The 19,949-nt window shown below is 52.6% G+C and overlaps 3 protein-coding genes across 4 annotated transcripts in view; all 3 read right to left on the bottom strand.

Annotated features, from left to right (window-relative positions):
- LOC310920622 (olfactory receptor 14A16-like) overlaps positions 1 to 19,949 on the bottom strand; it is a gene marked incomplete at its 3' end in the record, with an annotated part of 597,990 nt that overhangs the window by 530,811 nt on the left and 47,230 nt on the right. The gene's annotated exons all lie outside the window — the stretch shown is intronic.
- The window catches only part of LOC310920625 (olfactory receptor 14J1-like), a gene marked incomplete at its 3' end in the record, with an annotated part of 175,607 nt that overhangs the window by 63,808 nt on the left and 91,850 nt on the right, over positions 1 to 19,949 (bottom strand). The window lies entirely within an intron of this gene.
- LOC310920626 (olfactory receptor 14J1-like) lies at positions 1,714 to 2,646 on the bottom strand (the record flags this gene model as incomplete). The annotated part of the gene is made up of 1 exon (XM_083880691.1): positions 1,714 to 2,646. The coding sequence occupies one exon, from the start codon at positions 2,644 to 2,646 to the stop codon at positions 1,714 to 1,716; it is 933 nt and encodes a 310-aa protein (XP_083736817.1).

Consider the following 19,949-nt stretch of genomic DNA (forward strand, 5'->3'; position numbering starts at 1 on the left):
TGCATCAGTGGTCTTGAAGGATGAAGTCAGAGATGTCTTCCTTGCAGTGACCTTTTTACTTTCATCTTGTTGGCAGGCTACATGACCTCTTGCGCACTATCCAAGAGATCCTGCTCAGTTCCAATTAGTTTCTGTGTCCAGGTACAGTCATGGTTTCTTCCATTAGCTCAATGGTCCATCTATCGCATTTCCTTCTATAACCACAACTAAAAGGAGCAAGTAATGTAATACCTATACTCTAACTTAACTATCTAATAATTATTAATACTTCCACTTCATCTCTACTCTTCTAACTTAAATCCTAATCAATATAAATTGCTTCTATCTCTTAGCTAAAATCTTAACTCTTCAATTTCTTAACTGAAGATACTGCAGGACACTGCAGACAATTTCTGAAGCATTTGTAGGATGATCCTGATCCCCAAGGGATGTTCCCATGGTGCCAACTCAGAAACTGAAATGGGGAGTGGGGTCAGAGAGGAAAGAGCAAAGAGGGATGGGATGTTTGCATGGGAGGCGACAGGAATGGGTAGTAGGAAGAAACCTGGACTAGGAAAGAGGAAAGAAAGCAAAAGTGAAGTCAAGCAAATGCTCAGGGAGGTTGGAGGTGGCTGCCAGGCAGCCCTGGCTCTGAGCAACGAAGTCTGCAGTGGGAAAGGAAACTCACAGCTTATGGGAACAAACTTTCTGTGTGACCTCAGACGCCATGACAAAAATTAGGAGTTTCCCTCCTGTCCCCCAGCCCTTCCTGGCCTCAGGGGCTGATGGCATTTGTGCTCCCTCAGGTTCATCTCCCCACACCAACACCATGGCGGTGCTCAGGCCTGCTCTGGGCACTGCAAACAGGGGCTCCTGAGCCAGTGCTGCCCTGTCTGTGCCTGCAAGGATGTGGCACCTGTGTGAGCTGGGGGAGAGGCCAGGGCTGCACAGGGGGGATGTTGTTGGCAGGTGCATGAGGATGCTCTGGGACGCTGCCCTGGAGTGTCCAGTGCAGTGGGGATGGATCAGCCCCTGCTCTGCTGCTCCTTCCCATCTCCCCCAGGGCCCTTGCAGAGCCCCAGCCATGCTGTTTGTCCCCAGCCTGCCCACGGCCACCCTGGGGCTGCTCACGGCGCTTTTCTGTGCTGAGCATTGGCCTGGGCGTGTTCTGGAGAGAGCCTGGGCAAGGAGCCTGGAGCCCCCAGGCCCTGCCCTGAGGCGTCAGCGCTGCCCCAGCAGTGCCCATGGCCTGTCCCTGCTGCAGCCCCGGCACTGCCACCCCCAGCCCTGTGCCCGGCCCTGAGAGCCCTCAGGCCCTACAGCAACACCAGGGCCAGGAGGGCAGCGGGGCAGGGCCACGGGAGCAGCACTGGCAACACCAAGGGCTGCTGCTCCTGGGCACATCTGCTGTGCCAGCCCTGATCTGCCCCAGCTCTGCACACAGACATTGCTGCAGTGACAGAGAAGGGAACAAATGGGTATTATCTAGTGAAAACTTTACTGGGACACACTTTAGTTCATTTAAAGCTACAGAGGCCACAGGTCCTCCTTGATACAGTCTACGGTTCACATCAAAGGTGGAGAGAAGCAAAACAAGAAAGGGCACAAACAATGGCCTTGCTTTGTGAACATCATTGAATACTAAAATAAAGAATAAAATCCCAACAACAAAACCAACAATTGCTATAAAAGATTACTTTAATTACAAGTGATTTGGAGAAACTGGCCAGCAGTTTAGTGTTTCTGAAATAGTCCAGCGATCAGTGTCCACACTGCAGCCTTGAGCTCCTGGTTCCTCAGGCTGTAGATCAGGGGGTTCAGGGCTGGAGGCACCACCGAGTACAGAACTGACAGGACCAGTTCCAGGAGGGGGGAGGAGATGGAGGGGGGCTTCAGGTAGGCAAAAAAGCCAGTGCTGATAAACAGGGAGACCACAGCGAGGTGAGGAAGGCAGGTGGAAAAGGCTTTGTGCCGTCCCTGCTCAGAGGGGATCCTCAGCACAGCCCTGAAGATCTGCACATAGGAGAAAACAATGAACACAAAACAGCCAAATGATAAACATATGGAAAACAAAAGAAGGCCAAATTCCCTGAGGTAGGATTTGGAGCAAGAAAGCTTGATAATCTGTGGGATTTCACAGAAGAACTGGCCCAGGGCATTGCCATGGCACAGGGGCAGGGAAAATGTATTGGCTGTGTGCAGCAGAGCATTGAGAAAGGCACTGGCCCAGGCAGCTGCTGCCATGTGGGCACAAGCTCTGCTGTCCAGGAGGGTCCCGTAGTGCAGGGGTTTGCAGATGGACACGTAGCGGTCGTAGCACATAACAGTGAGGAATGCAAATTCTGATGCAATGAAAAGGGCAAAAAAGAACAACTGTGTGGCACATCCTGTGTAGGAGATATTCCTGGTGCCCCAGAGGGAATTATGCATGGCTTTGGGGACAGTGGTGAGGATGGAGCCCAGGTCAGTGAGGGCCAGGTGGAGCAGGAAGAAGAACATGGGGCTGTTCAGGTGGTGGCCGCAGGCCACGGCGCTGATGACGAGGCCGTTGCCCAGGAGGGCAGCCAGGGAGATGCCCAGGAAGAGGCAGAAGTGCAGGAGCTGCAGCTGCCGCGTGTCTGCCAATGCCAACAGGAGGAAGTGGCTGATGGAGCTGCTGTTGGACATTCCTTCACCCTGGGCATGGTGGGCTGTTGAAAGAAAACATTGACAAGGAGAGACCAACTTCTTTGAGTTAGTCCTGTGCTATTTTCTTAAACATTTACTGGTATTTACTTCTCTGTCTTTGGGCAAATAAAACTTGCCTTTTTTATGTTTTTGAGCTTGGGTTTTTGCTGATGAGTACATGCCCCTTTTGTTAAAGTAGCCAAAATCCACTCCTTCAGCAGTGGCGTCAGTCTGAACTCCAGGATGCCCAAAGGAAACAAAAAAAATTCATGTGCCTCAGTGCAGTCAGACATTCTTGTCCCCACACAGGGCCCCTTTTTTCATTTCACCCTTTTTTTCTGGGTGATCAAACTTCAAAGGTGTTTGAAATATAAACTGGACTATTTGAATACTCCAGTTTCAAAGTCAATCCCTTCAAACCCTTCTCTTTTTCCCTGTGCAGCTGGACACGAAGGGATACCAAGGGCTGTTCTTGTTCTCTGCTGCCTGGACTTGGGTCTACTGGGAGCTGTTTCTCCCTTTCCAAGCCTTGTCCCTGCCAGTGCTCCCAGTGCCCAGCCCAGCCCTGGGGGCTCAGCTCTGCCCTGCACACCCCTCCCAGCACAGGCCACTGCCCAGGGGCATCTCCCTGGCACCAAGGCCTTAAGGGCAGCTCAGACAAACAGAGATGCTGCAAGCCAAGGTGCTGCTGGTGCTGTCTGTAGGTAGAGGAGGGTGAGGAGGCACTTTCTGAGGGAGATCTGAGGCAGATCTGCTGATGCCCAGGGTGACAGTGCAGGAGTCTCAGTGACACAGACAACCCTGACAGCCCCTTTCCCTTTCTTTAGGAGAAAGCTGAGAGCAGCCCTGCCCATGCAGCACCATCTCCACAGCAGGAGGAATCTGCCCTGATGGGGGTCACTCCTTCCACCTTAAACTTCTCCCCACAGTCCATGGGGAGCTCCCAGGGAGGCTGAGAGCTACCCCTGGCAGGTGGCACATCCCCTAGCCTGGCTAAGAGCCCTCAGGGCTGCAGCACCTGCTCTGCACCACAGCCCTGGGCAGCCCTGGCTGCAGCCCCAGCCTCAGCCCCTGCAGCCGTCCCTGGCAGCAGGAGCCGTCCTGCCCTGTCCCTCTGACGGTGCCCAGGGCAGCCCCGCTCTGGAGCACATCCTCCCCCAAAGCAGAAAGGGCAGCAGAGCCATCCTTACAGTGCTGTCAGTCCTGTCCTGGCTCAGCTTTAGGAGATCCCTGCAGCCACAGACTTACTGTGTCACAAGTGGTGAAGATTTCTCCATGAATGAGCTCAGAATTGTCCTTGTAGCTGCTTTGAGCCTCTGTCTGCCTCTCTCGTCTCAGGTACCTGCAGGAAATGTCCTCAGCCCTGCTGGGCTTGGAGAGGAGCTGCTCCTCAGGAGAAACGTCTTTTTGAAGCTCTTCTTGATTGCCAGGAGCTGCCTCTGTGCCAGGAGCCCAGCCCAGCTCAGCAGCACAGACACAGCACAAGGACTTTAATGAGCCCCTTGGGGCTTTGGTGTTGTTTACATTCAACTCAGTCCCTGAGAGAGTGTTCAAAAAACTTCTGAAGAACTCAAAGTCAGATTAAAAAATGCAAAATTTCTTGAAGTTTTAATGGGTCCCACTGAGGGACACGACTGAGAAAATGTCCCCAGGTTCCAGTTAGAGCAGAACACTGGAGGCAGTGATGACAGGTGGGGACAAACAAGGCAAAGGTGTCTCTCATGCTGACCAAACCTGGATGTGTTTCAGAAATGCAGAGGGCCAAGGCCTGAGCCCCAGCCCCTGCCAAGGCACATCCTGTCCCTCCCTCAGTGCTCAGGGCTCTTCCCAGGCCACTGGGATGTGGGGATGTGCAATGCCAAGGGCAGGACCATGGGGCGGCCCCTGCCAGGCTGCTGAGCAGGGCCAAGGAGGCAATGAGGCGCCAGGGCTGCAAGGGTCACTTGTCTCCTGCTGATGGCTCAGGCCCAGGCCCAGCAGCCATGGCCCAAGTGCTGCAGGAGTTGGCTGTGTCAGGGCCTTGCAGCTGCTGCCCATCCCTGTGCCCTGTGCAGCCCAGGCTGTCCTACGGTGTCCATGCCCTGCGCCTCTGTCCCTGCAGGCTGTCGTCATCCCCCGGCTGCCCCACCTGGCTGGGCCCTTCCTTTGCTGACAGCTCTGCCTCCTGCCTGCCTCTGCCTGGCCACACACAGCCTTGGGCTGCTCCAGACTCATTCTGGGGGAATGTGTTGCACCAGAGTCCTGCCCTGGGAGTGATATTCTTTTCCCTTTTTTTCCCAATCTGGACCTTCCTAGGTGTCCTTGGCATTAATTCTTTCTTTCTCTGGCTCTTCTCTGCTATATCAAAAGGATCCACCATCTCTGAAACTACCCTTCAATCCCTCCCAGGGCTTTCTTCTGTTGTCCTCATTCTCCATTCCTGTGAGCACTGAGCTCTTTTGTTCCTCTATGGTGGGCATGTAGTTGAAGATTCAAAACTGCATCTTGGGAGATCTCTGGGCCTTTTCTAAGTTGTTGAGAAATGAAAACATTCTGCTCACAGTCTAAGAAAATCACTAGAGGCCAAGACCAGACAGGCCTGTCTGTAATGGCAGCTTTTGTCTGGGAGGAATCCTTGGATAGACAGAAATTTGGACATAGAATCCCAGTTTTCGCCATTGACACTTAGATGAGAAAGGCAGTTTTAATCTACTGGATGAAAGCACTGAGCCCCAGTGTTTGGTGGTAGATGAGAGACAGCCCTTGGGAGGCCAAGATGAGCCAGACTTGTCTCTCCTGGCAGCTTTTGGCCACGAGCAGCCCATGGATATAGGGAACTTTTTAGGGGTTATGAATTTCAGCCATGGGCACTTGGAAATAGGAATGGTTCTTTTCCATAGGAAGGAAAGCACAGAGCCCCCAGTGCTCCAGGGGCTGATGAGTGGCAGCCCTCAGCATTCCAAGATGAGATGAACCTGTCAGGTGGCCCCTGGGAGGCCAAACCAGACAGATCTGTTCCATGTTCCCTTGGTTCCATGAGGCCCCAGAGTGTCACAGTGTTCTCTTTGCTTCTGAGGGGTCACAATGGCCCCTTTGCTTCCATGAGGCCCAGCAGGGTCACAATGGCCCTTTGGTTCAGTGGGGCCCTGCAGTGTCACCATGGTCTCCATGATTCCAGGGGGCCCTGCAATGCCACAATGGTCTCCATGGATCCACGGTGCCCTGCAGGATCACAATGGCCTCTTGGTTCCACAAATCCCTGGAATGCAACAATGGCCTCTTGGTTCCACAAAGCCCTGCTGCTTGACACTGGCCCCTTGGGACCATGCAGCCCAGCAGTGCCACAGTGATCCCCTTGGTTCCATGAGTCCCTGAGGTGTCCCAATAGCCCTGGGATCCCTGGTACCCTGCAGTGTGACCGTGGCCCATTGGTTCCACAGAGTCCCCATCGTGTCAGAATGGTCTCCATAGAAAGGAAACAACCGAGCCCCAGTGTTTCAGGGTCAGATGAGCAGCAGTCACAAGAGGACAAGGGCAGCCAGATTAGATGGTGCTGGCAGATTTTGTCTGGGAGTAATTCTTGTATATAGAGAATTTTAGTGGTGGAATACCAGTTTTGGATATTAACACATGGAAAAGAAGGATGGTTCTTTTCCATAAGAAGGAAAGCATGGAAAACTGATGTTTCAGGGGCACATGAAAGGAGGCCACCAGAGCCCAGACCAGCCAGACCTCTCTGTCCTGGTAGCTTTTGTCTGAAAGCAACTCTTGGATATAGGGAGATTTGGAGGTGGAATCTCACATTTGGCCATTTCTGTGTTGATAAGTAGGATGGTTCTTTTCCACTGGAAGGAAAGCACAGAGTCCAAGTGTTTCAAAGGCAGAAGAGGAGCGAGGTGGATCCTGGGAAGCCAAGACAGCCAGACCTGTTTGTGCTGGCAGCTTTTGCCTGGGAGGAATTCTTGGACATACAGAACTTGAGAAGAGGAATCTCAATTTTGACTATGGACACCCTGAGGAGACGGACGGTTCTTTTCCACTGGAAGGAAAGCACTGAGCCCCAGTGTTTCAAAATCAGGTGAGAGGCAGCCCCCCAAGAGGCTGAGGGCAGCATGATCTGTCTTTCCTGGCAACTTTCACTTGGGAGCAATCCTTGGATGTGCAGAGTTTAGGAGGTGGAATCCCAGTTTTGGCCAAGGGCGCCTGGTGGAGATGTATGGTTTTATCTGTAGGAAGGAAAAGCACAAAATCCAAGTGTTTTGGAAGAAGATGACAGGTGGCCACCAATAGACCAGGCCAGCCAGACTTGTCTCCCCTGGCACCTTTTGTCTTTTTGTCAACTTTTTGGGGAAATCTTTGGACATAGGGAATTTTGGAGGTGGAGTCTCCAGTTTGGCTGACACTGCCTGCACAGGAAGAAGAGTTCTTTTCATTAGGAAGGAAAGCACAGAGCCTCAGTGTTTCAAAAGCAGATGAGAACCAGCCCTAGAGAAGCCAAGGCCAGCCAGACTTGTCTCTCCTGGCAGCTTTGGTCTGGGAGCTATCCTTGGATATAGGGAATTCTGGAGGTGGATTTTCAAATTTGGCCATGGGCACCTGGACATGAAAGGTGCTTTTTTTCCTGTAGGAAAGAAAAGCACATGGTCCCAGTGTTTCAAAGGCAGATGAAAGGTGGACCCCGGGTGGCTAAACTAGACAGGTCTGTCTCTCCCGGCAGATTTCATCTGGGAACAATCTTTGCATATAAGGAAATGAGGAGGAGGAAGCCTGGTTTTGGCCATGGGCCCCTGGAGGAGAAGGACAGTTCTTCCCCACAAGGAAGGAGAGCACAGAGCCCCAGGGCTTCAGGGGCAGATGAGCACCAGCCCTCAACATGCCAGGCTCAGCCAGACCTGTCCAGCAGCCCCCAGGAGGCCAAACCAGCCAGGCCTGTTCCATGTTCCCTTGGTTTCATGGGGCCCCTGAGTTTCACAATGATCCCCTTGATTCCATGAGGCCCCACAGTGTCCCCATGGCCCCTTGGTTCTGTGAGGTTCTGTACTGTCAGCAATGCTCTCCTTGGTTCTGCAGTGTCACAGTGGCCACACAAAGGCCCAGGGGCTTAAAAGGCAGAACATGAGCCCAGCCCAGGGTGTGGACCCTCCTTCTCCTGGGGTTTGTGTCTCACCCATGCTGGCTCCATGGAGTTGGTAGCTGTATGCATGTCCTTCTTTATCTCTTCTGTCTATCTATCTCTCTTTTTTTCTCCTTCTAATCCTTTTTACCTGGAATGTTTTTTTAGAACTTAACATTTTAAGGGTTAAAGTTTCCAGGTCAAATAGGCTAAGTAAATGGAGGTACTGCTACAATAAGAATTTTTTGTTGAATTGGATGTTTTATTAAATGCTTTGCCAAAGTTCCTTGACTTTCTGTGTTTTGCCACTAAAGTTTTGTGTTGTTTTGACCTCTCAGCTCAGTTGGTTAAAGCATGGTGCTGATATCAGTGAGGTTGTGGGTTCAATCCCTCTATGGGCCATTCACTTCAGAGTTGGATTTGTTGACCCTTGATAGTCCCTTGTAAATAAGAATATTCTGTTCATCCTGGGAATATCTGGTTGGCATTTCTCCTGTGCACCAAACTTGAGTAAAGGATCCTTTGGTTACCCCCATAATATCAGTGTTCTGGGGTGTTACAGCACCACAGGTTCACAGTGGCCTCTTGTTTCCATGAGGCCCTGCTGTGTCACACTGGGCCTTGGTTCCATGAGGATCTGGAGTGTCACACAGGTTTATGACATTTGTCCTTGCTGCCCCTGCACTTTGCTTCTGCCTGGCCCCTCCCTGAGGAAGCTGCCAGGGCTTGCAGCTTGAGGACATTTGTCCTTGCTGCCCCTGCCATCCCAGTGCCCCACTGGGAGCCCCGAGCCACCCGCGAGGGACAGGCCCTGCTGTCCCAGCCCTGGGCTCAGCCCTTGGCCTTTCTGCTGCCTCCAACCAGCCCAGGCCTTGCTCAGCATTGCAGTTCCCTGCTCACAGCCTTGGCCTCCCTGCAATCCTGCCCTCAAGGATCTGCTCTCACCAGTCCCTGGGGAGTCTTTGGCACTCCCTGCCCTCACTGGGGCCCAGGGAGGCTCCAAGGGACTTGGGGTTTTGCTTATGACTCCTTGAGCAGCTTCTTCAGCCTTCTCTCAGTGCCTGGGGCTCCTGGACTCAGCCCCAAATCCAGCATGGGCTTCATGAAAATACAGAAAGCCCTGAGGAGCTCTTTGTCTTCCTTCAATTGTCTTTGAGTTTCCAGGGCTTGTGCAGCTGATTGGAGTCAGTTTGGAGTTCTGTTAAGGAGGAAGATTTCAAATTGCATGTCATGATTTTTTTATATTTTTTTATTAATCAAGGGTGTATTTTTTTTAATTTTTCAATTCTTAGAAATGGTGACTGAAGCATTCCCCAAGTCAACTTAATGATGAATGTTTCCTTAGGAGGTCTGAGCACAGAGAGGAATGAGCCCCTTGTGTTCTGACCCTGCTGTTTGGACAACCTGCTCCTCACTCAAGGTCACCATGTCTGACATTGCCCACCCTGGGACTGAAATCCCAACACATTAAAAAAAGAGTGAATTTTTCTTGATAAATAAAATTGAATTTTTCAATAATATTATAATCATATATTTCTTATTTATAATATCACTCTGTATTTTATTACCTATTTTCAATATGTATATTAAAAAACTATACAGTTTAGTAACCAAAAAAATTTTGGCTATTAATTCTAAGCAACACAATTCCCTTCATTTATTAATTGATCACGACTGGCTATTGATTTCTTCCTCTTCATGCTAATTAGTATTTTTTTTTTTTTTTTTTGCATCTTTTTAATCATTTACTCCGACAGCGAAAAAAGGGCCACTTTGGATTTCATGGAGACATTTCTGGGGCACATTTAGGGCAGTTTTGAGTCTGGGGAGGGAATTTGGAGAGAACTTGAGGGTCTGGAGGACATTTGTGGGAGCCGGGTGGGCACTTGGAGGGGCACTTAGGGATTCTGTCGGACAATTCGGGGTCCAGGGGGACACTTGGGGGTCCAGGGGGGCACTTGGGGGTCAGGGAGGGGAATCTGGGGCCCTTCGGGGTCCGGGCGGGCACTTGGGGAGCTCTGAGGGGACTCTCTGGGGCGCGGCGGTTGATGGGAGTTGTAGGCGCGGGGAACGCGGTTTAACGGGGCCGCGGAGCATCACGGGAGTTTGAGGCGCGGCTCCGGAGGCTCTGGTTAGGGTGCGGGGCATGACGGGAGATGGAGTTACGGCTGGCAGATCGTTTTCCGTTCATCGCGGAGCATGCTGGGAGCTGTAGTCCCGGAAGTGGCTCGAACGGGGCGATTGTGGGTCCGGGAAGGCACTTGGGGGACACTTCTGCGTCCGAGCCGCGACTTGAGGTCCTCGGGAGGAACGTAAACGGTTCGGGAGCACGTGGGGGGAGCTTGGGGAGCTCTGTCTAGGCTCTTTAGGGCGCGGGGCACATCAGGAGGTTCAGGCGTGGAACTGTGTTATGAGGGGCTCCGAGGCCACGGGGGATGGTACGAGATGAATTCCCAAAAGTGCCCGTAACGGGAATCTGTGGGGTTGGAGCATTCAGGGGATCTTGGAACAGTTTCTGGCGGTCCGAGTGGGCCCTGGGGGGACACCTGGGGATCCTGGAGGGTCTGGGGGAAACTTACTCAGATCAATGAGTTTATTTGCTAATGAAACATATGTGTCATATTTAAAAGTTTATATTCTACAGGCATAAGTTCCATATACACAGATATCAATAGACATAAGTGCAAAAGCTGATATTCCATGTAAGAGAATGATGTTCTGCACTGTTAAGAGCAAAACTAAACCAAAACAAAGAAAAAACAGAGGGTTAACAATGAATGAGAAAGGAACAGAAAAGGTTGTTATGCCACTGTAAACTTTCATCTGAGTCTACATTTCAAATAACACAGACACCCTGTCTGAAGGAGGATTTCTCCTCAGGAGAAATGTCTTTCTGAAACTTTTCTTGGTTGTCAGGAACTGCCTCTGTGCCAGGAGCCCAGCCCAGCTCAGCAGCACAGGAAAAGTACAAGGACTTTAATGACCCTCCCGTGGATTTGGTGTTGTTTACATCAGACTCAGTCCCTGAGAGCGTGTTCAAAAAACTTCTCAAGAACTCAAAATTAAATTGAAACACTGACGTTTCTTGACGTTTTAATGGGACCCACAGAGAGACTCAACAGAGAAAGTGTCCCCAGGTTCCAGTTAGAGCAGAACACTGCAGGCAGTGATGACAGGTGGGGACAAACAAGGCAAAGGGGTCTCTGATGCTGACCAAATCTGGATGTGTTTCAGGAATGCCAAAGGCCAAGGCCTGAGCCCCAGCCCCTGCCAAGGCACATCCTGTCCCTCCCTCAGTGCTCAGGGCTCTTCCCAGGCCACTGGGATGTGGGGATGTGCAATGCCAAGGGCAGGACCATGGGGCGACCCCTGCCAGGCTGCTGAGCAGGGCCAAGGAGGCAATGAGGCCCCAGGGCTGCAAGGGTCACTTGTCTGCTGCTGATGGCTCAGGCCCAGGCCCAGCAGCCATGGCCCAAGTGCTGCAGGAGTTGGCTGTGTCAGGGCCTTGCAGCTGCTGCCCATCCCTGTGCCCTTTGCAGCCCAGGCTGTCCTACGGTGTCCATGCCCTGCGCCTCTGTCCCTGCAGGCTGTCGTCATCCCCCGGCTGCCCCACCTGGCTGGGCCCTTCCTTTGCTGACAGCTCTGCCTCCTGCCTGCCTCTGCCTGCCCACACACAGCCTTGGGGTTGATACCAAAAAGGGTTAATTCCATTTTACTGTGCCTGTGAACTTTTAGCTCAGGTACAAGGCATGCAGGGCCTGCTTTCCCAGCAAGGACAGTTGTAAGACAAGTAGAAGACATCTGGCTCAAGAGTGCAGGGATAGGTAAAACAAGGAGTGAATCTTGGAACTTGGGGTGAGTGTTATGGTAACGGCTAAATTGTAATACACATGTAGCACCTGTATATAAGGTCAATCTTTTAAAATAACATGTCCATTAAAGGTATGAGTTACAATGGGATGGAAATGAACCATCTGTCTTTCTAGATCCCATGGCCAAAATTGATAGTCCCTCTTAAAAATTCCCTATATGCAAGGGTTCTCCCAGACAAAAGCTGCCAGGACAGAGAGCTCTGGCTGCCTTTGGCCCCTGGTGTTCATTTCTGATCTCAAGAAAACCCTGAAAAAATATTTGAATGGGTTTGACTACTGGAATATGAATTAATCTGTCATCCTCTGAAAAATTCAGATCGTTCTCTGATCATATGTGTCTCTTTTTCTTATTGTGCATTATGCATTGAATATTATTTTCAGCTAAAAAATATTCCTATTATTCCACCAGTGTTATCTGACACAAAACACCTCCTCTAATTGTGGTATGGATCCAGGACACCTGTAGAAGCAAACACAATAAAGAATCCAGCAGGAATTCTTTGTCTCTGCTCCCATCTGTCCCATCTCCTCTGGAGCTGGAGGTGCAGCCCCAGCTCTTGGGAGGGCTCAAGGGGTCACAGGCTCAGCTCCCACACAGAGAACTTGCACACCCTGGGGTGCCCCTTTCAGCCTCAGTGCCCAGAGCCTTTCTGACACCTTCCCCTGGAGCTGCTGCTTCCCTGCAGCCCCGGCCATGGACAGCAGCAGAACCTGGTGTGTCCCAAGCAGCAGAGCCAGCTCAGGGCCCTGTGGGGAGCAGGGCTGGGGCAGCAAGACAAGGCAGCCCAGGCAGCCAGGGCACACCCAGCTGGGGAAAGGGATGTCCAGGGAGAAGAGCAAGGGAGTGTTTCTGTGCCTGCAGGGAGGAATGCAGAGGAAGCTGCTGCTGCAGGGGCCAGCTCTGGCCAGGCCCCTCTCTCCCCTGCCCAGAGCTGCTGTGCTGGCCTGGGGAGAGGGGCTGGCACTGGGTGGGCAGAGGCAGCCTGTGCTGGGCATCTCCTGGAGCCAGGAGCAGGAGTTGTGCACTGTCCCTGAGCTCCATTTCCCCTGCCCTGGGGAGCTCCAGCCCTGGGGCTGATGTGGAGTCTGACGTCCCTCTCTGCCCCTCAGCAGCTGCTGAGCCCTTCAAGGGGGCCAGGGCTGTGGGGTGAGTGCACCCAGCGCTGGAGCAGCCCAGAGCAGGCACTGCCCTGGGGCTCACCCAGAATGGGCTGGGCTGGGTCATTGTGACACTTCAGGGCCTCTTGGAACCAAGGAGAGCAGTGTGGCACTGCAAGGGCTCCTGGAATCAAGGAACTGTTGTGACACAGGGGAGGCCAATGGAACCAAGTGATCCATTGTGACATTGAGAGGCCTCAAGGAACCAAGGGGACATTGTGACACTTCAGGGCCTTGTAAAAGCAAAGGAGATCCTTGTGGCACTGTGGGGTCTTGTGTAACCAAGGGCCAGTGTGGCACTGTAGGGCCTCATGGAACCAAGGGGCCATTGTGACACTGCAGGGCTCCATGGAAGGGAGGGTCTATTGTGACACTGATACCAAAAATGAGAAAAAAAAAAAAAAAAACAAACCCACCAAAAAACACCTGCTTAAAGAAAGTGCCATTCTTTATTCAGCCAGATGCACAAGGGGGAAGAGCTCCTCCCAAGGCTGTGCATGCAGAGTACAGGAAAGTTCCTGCTTACAGACTGTGTTTCATATACATATTCAGTGATTGTGACAGAATAAACATACATAGGATAATAATTTTCCTGAAATCATTAACATATTCTCCCCTCCCTTCACAGATGTGTTTTTCTGTCCTGAGGGTCTCTTTGGTGGTCCCTGGTGTTTGGTGATGCCAGAGTCACACCTGACTGCCCAGGGCACTTTTAAAAGTTGGCACAACTGGAGCTGGTCACTTTCCAATACTTCTTACACAATGGACAGTGTGCAGTTCCATTGGCCAGTGGGTTTTGAAGAACAAGCATTGTGTGTGCTCAACAGGTGGAGATGGTTTTACAACTGGTGACATCCCCCCATTTTAGGCTTGTGAAGCTTCTCTTCTCTCCAAGCCTTTCTAGGCCTCACATCAGTGTCTGCAAGAACTCAATCTCCCTCCCCATCCTGCAGCAGCCACAATTTACTTACTCCAGCCTTGGTCTCCAGCACAGCCATGGAGGCTCTTTGGGCTCTGGACTTTTCCTGCAGCCACCAAGGCCAGCTGAGCTCTGCCCTTCCCACAGCCAGCCCTGCCCAGCCCAGGCAGTGCCCAGCAATTCCCTGTCTGTGCCTGGCCTTGCTGTCCCTCCCCAGCAGCAGCTCCGTGGCCCCTTTGTGCCGCGCTGGCCCAGCCATGGTGCCACAGCCCCTGTGCAGGCCCAGGGCAGGACAGGAGCCCTGCGGGTGGGAACGGCCCCTGTGCCGTGGTGCCCACGGCAGCCTTGGGGCTCTGTGCCCCACGGCCTCCCTGCTGGGCAGCCTCTGCCAGCTCCTGCACAGCCCGTGGCCCCTGTGGGCCTGCACAGACAACCCTGCCCCGGGCTCTGGGCTAGCAGAGAGGCCGGGCAGGGCTGGCCATGGCCGGGAACAGCCCTGAGCCCTGCAGGAGGATGGAGCTGGGCCACAGCCAAAGTGCCCCCAGACCTGGGCCCAGCAGCCAGGGCTGCCAACGCCTGGGGACAGAGGCTGCCATTGGGGACAAATGTCCTGGCCCCCCTCCCTGCTCTGTCCGTGCCACCAAGGGCACAGAGCAGCCTCCTCTCTGGGCCACTTGCCTGTTTTCAATGCCTTCCCCAGGCGCTGGCCCTGCCCCACAAGGCCTGGGCTGAGTCCTGCCCCTGCACGCTCCCCCAGGCTGAGATGGACACTGATGGTTTCTGTGCCAGGCTCTCTCAGCCCAGCCCAGCTCCCTGCCAGCTCTGCCAGCTGCCCTGAGCTCTGTGCAGCACCAAGGGCCTCTCCCCAGCACAGCCCAGCCGGCTCTGGCCCCACAGCTCTGCTCAGCCCAGGCTGCTCTGGGCAGGGGCCCCACGGCCTCAGCCCCTCTCAAGGGCACAGCAGCAGCTGCAGCTCACACAGGGCTCAGCCCCAGCCATGGGGGAACCTGCCTGGCCAAAGGAAAAGGAGGCTCCCTGGGTGCCCTGCTCTCCTCTGCAGGAGATCCTGAGAGCTCTGCAGCCCCTGCTGCCATCCCATCTGCCCAGGCCAGCACAACAGCCCCTTGTGCCCTTGTGGCCCTCAGGAGCTGTTCCTGCTCCAGGCCCAGGGCCCATCCCAGAGCTGGGGCAGCCACAAAGCTCTGCCCATTTCTGTTCATTGCTGCTCTGATCAGGATGGATCCTCAGCCACTTGCAGGTTGCTGATGAATTTTACTTTTCCAGAGGCCTCTTCTTTTTTGAGCTCTTCAGTTGAGAAATTCCTTGACAAAGGCTCATTAACAATTGTTCAAAACACCCAAACAAGACAAGCTCCTGGGGATAACTCCAGTCTTTAATTCTTCTGTGGTTTATTAGACAGATTTCAAAAGTGTACTCAAAGTGAATATACTGTATTGAAAACAATGAAGAGAGAATTGTTTTGTCCTGTTTCATTTTCTTTTCCTGTTTATAGATTGACATCCGCCATCCCCAGTTGACATTATCCCTAGGACCTCCTAGTGCAGTCTGAATAGATCTGAAAATCAAGACCCTTCATGGCTGACAATCAATCAGACTTTGTCCCTACCCCCACCCCACCATTTCCCTCATCCAGCCCCTGGCACTCAGAGCAGCTGAGGAATGGAGTCACATCCAGGGGTGTCCCCAGGGCTCAGGATTGGGGCCAGGTCAGTTAAATCTCTTGATGGATGATCTGGACAAGGACATCGAGGGCACCCTCAGTCAGTTCCCAGTGAGGCCAGGCTGGGTGGGAGTGTGGCTGTGCTGGAGGGCAGGAAGCTCTGCAGAGGGATCTGCACAGGCTGCAGCCATGGGCCCAGGACAATTGGATGAGGTTCAGCAAGGCCAAGGGCTGGCTCCTGCCCTGGGCTCACAACCACCCCAAATCCCTGGCTGTGCCCTGCCCCTGATCCCCACAGCCTGTCCTGTTCCCTTGATCCCTGCATTGCCAGGGACTTTCTGGGACAAGGCAGCTCTGCTCTGGGTATGGAGGGAGGTCCAAGTGCCACCACTGGAGTGGGAACCAAAACTCACACCAGGTTTGTGTCCTTTTGGGTCAAGAATTGCTGGGACTCAGAGGCACAGAAAATGTCTCTTCATTGCCAACATAAAATATGTTAACCTGATAAAATTTAAGAAACATTGGAACTCTTCCCTCAGCAATGTGAAGCAGCCCAGCAACATCTGACATGTCCACCATTCACAAGGGATTCCTGTACAAAACCAATTTTAGACAAAGATGATTCTGTGATAGGTATAAACACAGTTCAGTTGTTGAATCAGGATGCTCTGCACAAAGTAGGGATAAAACATCCTGAACAACTCCTCATTTGCAAAGCTGTCAGTGGTGGATGGAGAAGGGGGTCAGGCTGCTTTTGGTGGTGAGGAAATGCTGAAACCAGCCTGACTCATTTCATCTCCTACTGTCCTGCCTGAACCTCCCCTCTTGCCCCTTCCACCCACTGTCTTTTTTATCCCACCAGGCCCCAGTGAGGAGCCTGGCTCTGTGTTCTCCATCACCTCCTGGCTGGCACTGCCAGGCTGGGATCAGGAGTCCCTCAGCCTTCCCTGCTCGGAGCTGGACAAGCCCAGCTCCCTCAGCCTCTCCTCACAGCCCAAGGGCTCCAGCCCCACCTTGGAGCCCTTCCCTCACCCTGCTGCAGCTGCCAGACATCTTTCCTGCCCTGGGGAACCCAACCCAGGCCACAGTGACCTGGATAGTCCCTGTCCTTGATGTCCTGGTCACACAGCCCAGCCCCTTGTCCCCGTGTCAGGCTCTGGGGGTTGATTTGTGGAACATCCTTGGGGGAGGCTGCAGTGCTGGGGGCAGGGGGGACCCAGGGGGACAGGGGACCCTGCTGGGGCACGAGCAGCTGGGGAGACTTCTCTGGGGGGAAATGTGAGTGGGGCTGGGGCAGAGTGACCAGCCCAGTGACCTCACACAGCCCTGCTGTGATGTCACACAGCCTGCACTGTGATGTCAAAGCCTGCTCTCTGATGTCACACAGCCTCTCTGTTATGTCAAACAAGTCCCCTCTATTATGCCATAACTGATCAATGACCTGACATAACCCTCTCTGTGATGTCATAGCCCACTCTGTGAGGAGTTACTGATTTGGGCCTGTAAAAGCTGGACCCATTCTCAGGGTGAATTTGGAGACCTCACCTATGAGTGGATGCACAGTGCAGGATTTTGCCAGTTTCTGGGAAGGGTTTTCCAGATCCTTGCTGTGAAATGGGGCTCCCCAGCAACTGCAGACTCTGGACAGTGGTAACTTATTTAGGCAATTGGTGATGCATCTTTCTCAATCCCTATCCTTTCTCTCGTATAGTAATGATTAGGGGCATTACCTTATTAACATTTGTTTGTTGCTAAAGCAGAGTGTGTAGTTTTTTTGAATATATAATTTTACTTTTGTGTTGCCTTTATATTCATACTAAAATAAGACCATTCTTTCCATTGGTATCTGTGTTCTTTAAATTGCCCCTCTCAATGGGCAGAACAGTTTCTAATAGTCAAACTGTGTTAAAAATTTCTGTCCAGCTGATCTCAGTATCACTTTCATAGGGCCTCATAGTTTTCATTCTGGTCCCTTGGTTAGGAAGTATCTCAATGACCCCTTGGCTCCACGAGGCCCTGCAGTGTCCCCCTGGGGCAGGAGGCCAGCAGGGATTCGTTCCCCACACGCTGCAGCTCCCTGGGCCAGCTGGCACCGACACCTTCTCCCAGGCCAGCGCTGCCGGGCACAGCCAGGGCCGGGCCACACTGCAGCTCCCTGCAAGCCACGGCGGCGGCTGCAAGGCCAAACCCCGAGTCACAGACAGTTTGTCCCTCTTTCTCTCTGTATTTGGCCAAGAAAGGTCCCATTGTGGGGTCCCCTGTCCTGCAGTCACTGCAATACTGGGACCATACCCGGAGCTCTGAGGAGAGAAATGGCCAGAGCTGCACCTCTGCACTGACTCGGGGATGGTGGCAAATGCTCCGTGGGGTGGCTGCAATGATGGAAAAAAGGACAATTGGCAGCACAGAGGGAAACCCAGCTGGGTTGCTGGACTGGGGCAAGACATGTCTGCCCATGGGAGAAGTTGGCTGTGAAAGTCCCTCCTGTGGATGCTCACGTTCCCAAGAGTTGGGCACTGAAGAGCAGCACAACAATGGACAGGGGGATGGGGCTGCCAGGATTAAAGTGTCTCAGGTGGGTCTGCACTGGCCAAACAAGGCTGAGTTATTTCTGGCTCCATGGGCCCAGGACACCTCAGGTCATCAGGGCAGAGATGCAACCTCCAGATGGGCTGGTGAGCAACGGGTGGATTTAACCATGGACACCATCTCCAGGTTATCCCTGAGTGTGAAACGTGGGCTGAGATCCAGCAGGGCCAGGAAGGGAAAGTCCCTGTGGTGTGGGGGATGATGGTGGGAATATAAATCTGGGGAGACATGTGGTCTTTGTAGTGGGAGGAGTAAATTGGAGAGCACCATTCCTAACCCACACCAGCCCTGTCAGAGCCAGCCCTGTCCCTGCACTGCCCCAGCTCTGCTGCCCCACAGCTGCTGGATCAGGAAGGGCAGAGCCATGGGGGAGGGAAATGCACAGGGACTCCTCCTGGGAGGGACCTTGGGAGGTTTCCAGGCCAGGCCAAAGCACAGTCAGTGGAGAAAGGGACACAGGGAGGGGCTGTTTGTGTGCTCTGTCATGGCAGGATGAGATGCAGAGCTGCACAGACACCCAGACCATGTGGATCCCTGCAGGAGCTGATCTCCCACAGCAGCTCCCAGGCCTCTGCTGCTCTCTGGCTGCTCTGGTTTGATGTTCCCTGGTGGTCACAGCCAGCCCCACACACACCAGTGCTGTGTGCACACACACCAGTCTCACCAGTGCCTGGGCCCCCAAAGGACACAGGAGCTGATGGTTTGTGGTCCCAACTCCAGTATCTGGCACTGGGACATCCCTCAGTACCCAGAGCAGAGAGAGCTGCCTTATCCCAGACAGTTCTTGGCAATGGAGGGTTTAGGAAAATGCCACAGGCTGTGGGGATCAGCTGTAGGGCATGGCCAGGGATGGGCACTGAGCATCACCTCCCAGCAAACCACCTTGATCCCCCATCCTCTCCCTTCCTGGGGTCCTTTCTTAGACATCCCATGGGAAATCTTGCACATTCCCCAAATGCCCTTTGTGGATTTCCATCCTGAGTCTCAGATCCCAACGCAGAACCCCCCATGCTCAGCTGGCAAGGTCATGCTGGAAATCTCTGCTATTGACCCTCTTGGTGAGTCCTTCATGAGGAGATGTCAGAACTTTCCTTAAATTAATTATTTTTATAGTTTGTTTTTTAAATTGTAATTGCCCTAAAATATCATCTACTGCAGCCCCTTTGCTGTGGGAAGGCACAACTACCACTGCAACAGATGGTCAAAGCTCATGACCTTGAACACTTTTGGGAATGTGGCGCTGACGTTCGCAAACAACCTGTTTCCATCTTTTAGGCCTCATTCTAAAATATTTCTTTCTTACATCAAATCTGAATTTGTGCTTAATCATTTTAAAGGCTTTGCCCCTTCTTCTGTCACTACAGGCCTGTAAAATATTTCAATTTTTCATGGACTATGACCACAATGTTTTAATCTGAAAAGACCTTGCAAGGACCCAAAAATCCCCCAAGATGGGATCTGGAGGCCTCAATCAAATGACCCATAGAGACTGAGGGAGTGAAGACTGAGGACAGAATAGGAGTAGCCTGAGAGGGCCTGAAGGGTGGATTCAGAGAGAGTGGAGCTCTCCTTCATTGTACGAAACAGCCTGAGAAAGAAATATTGCCACACACATCACCTGGGCAGGTCCAGACTGGACACAAGAAGAAAGGAATTTCTCTCCCAGGGCAGGGCATCATTAATACAGGGCTGAGGTCCAACATGGGATAACTCCCAACTCCTATCTTATGCTGACACGTGATTCTAAAACTGTCTCTCTGATATACAGATGGTAAATGCATATTACATTTTACCCATTTCAATAAAACATACCCAAACTTCTAAGATTCAGTCCTTGTTTTCTCTATGACTGCACTCTTGAGCCAGATGACTTCCTGTCTTCCAACCATCCTCACTGAGACAGCAGGCCCTGCATGAGTTGTCCCAGTGCTAAAACTTCAGGGGCACTGTAAAAATGGAATCAAACATTTTGGAATCAAGGCTTTGCAGAGG

This window comes from Zosterops lateralis, assembly GCF_965231275.1.
Source record: "Zosterops lateralis genome assembly, chromosome: 31".
NCBI classification, from domain to species: Eukaryota; Metazoa; Chordata; class Aves; order Passeriformes; family Zosteropidae; genus Zosterops; species Zosterops lateralis.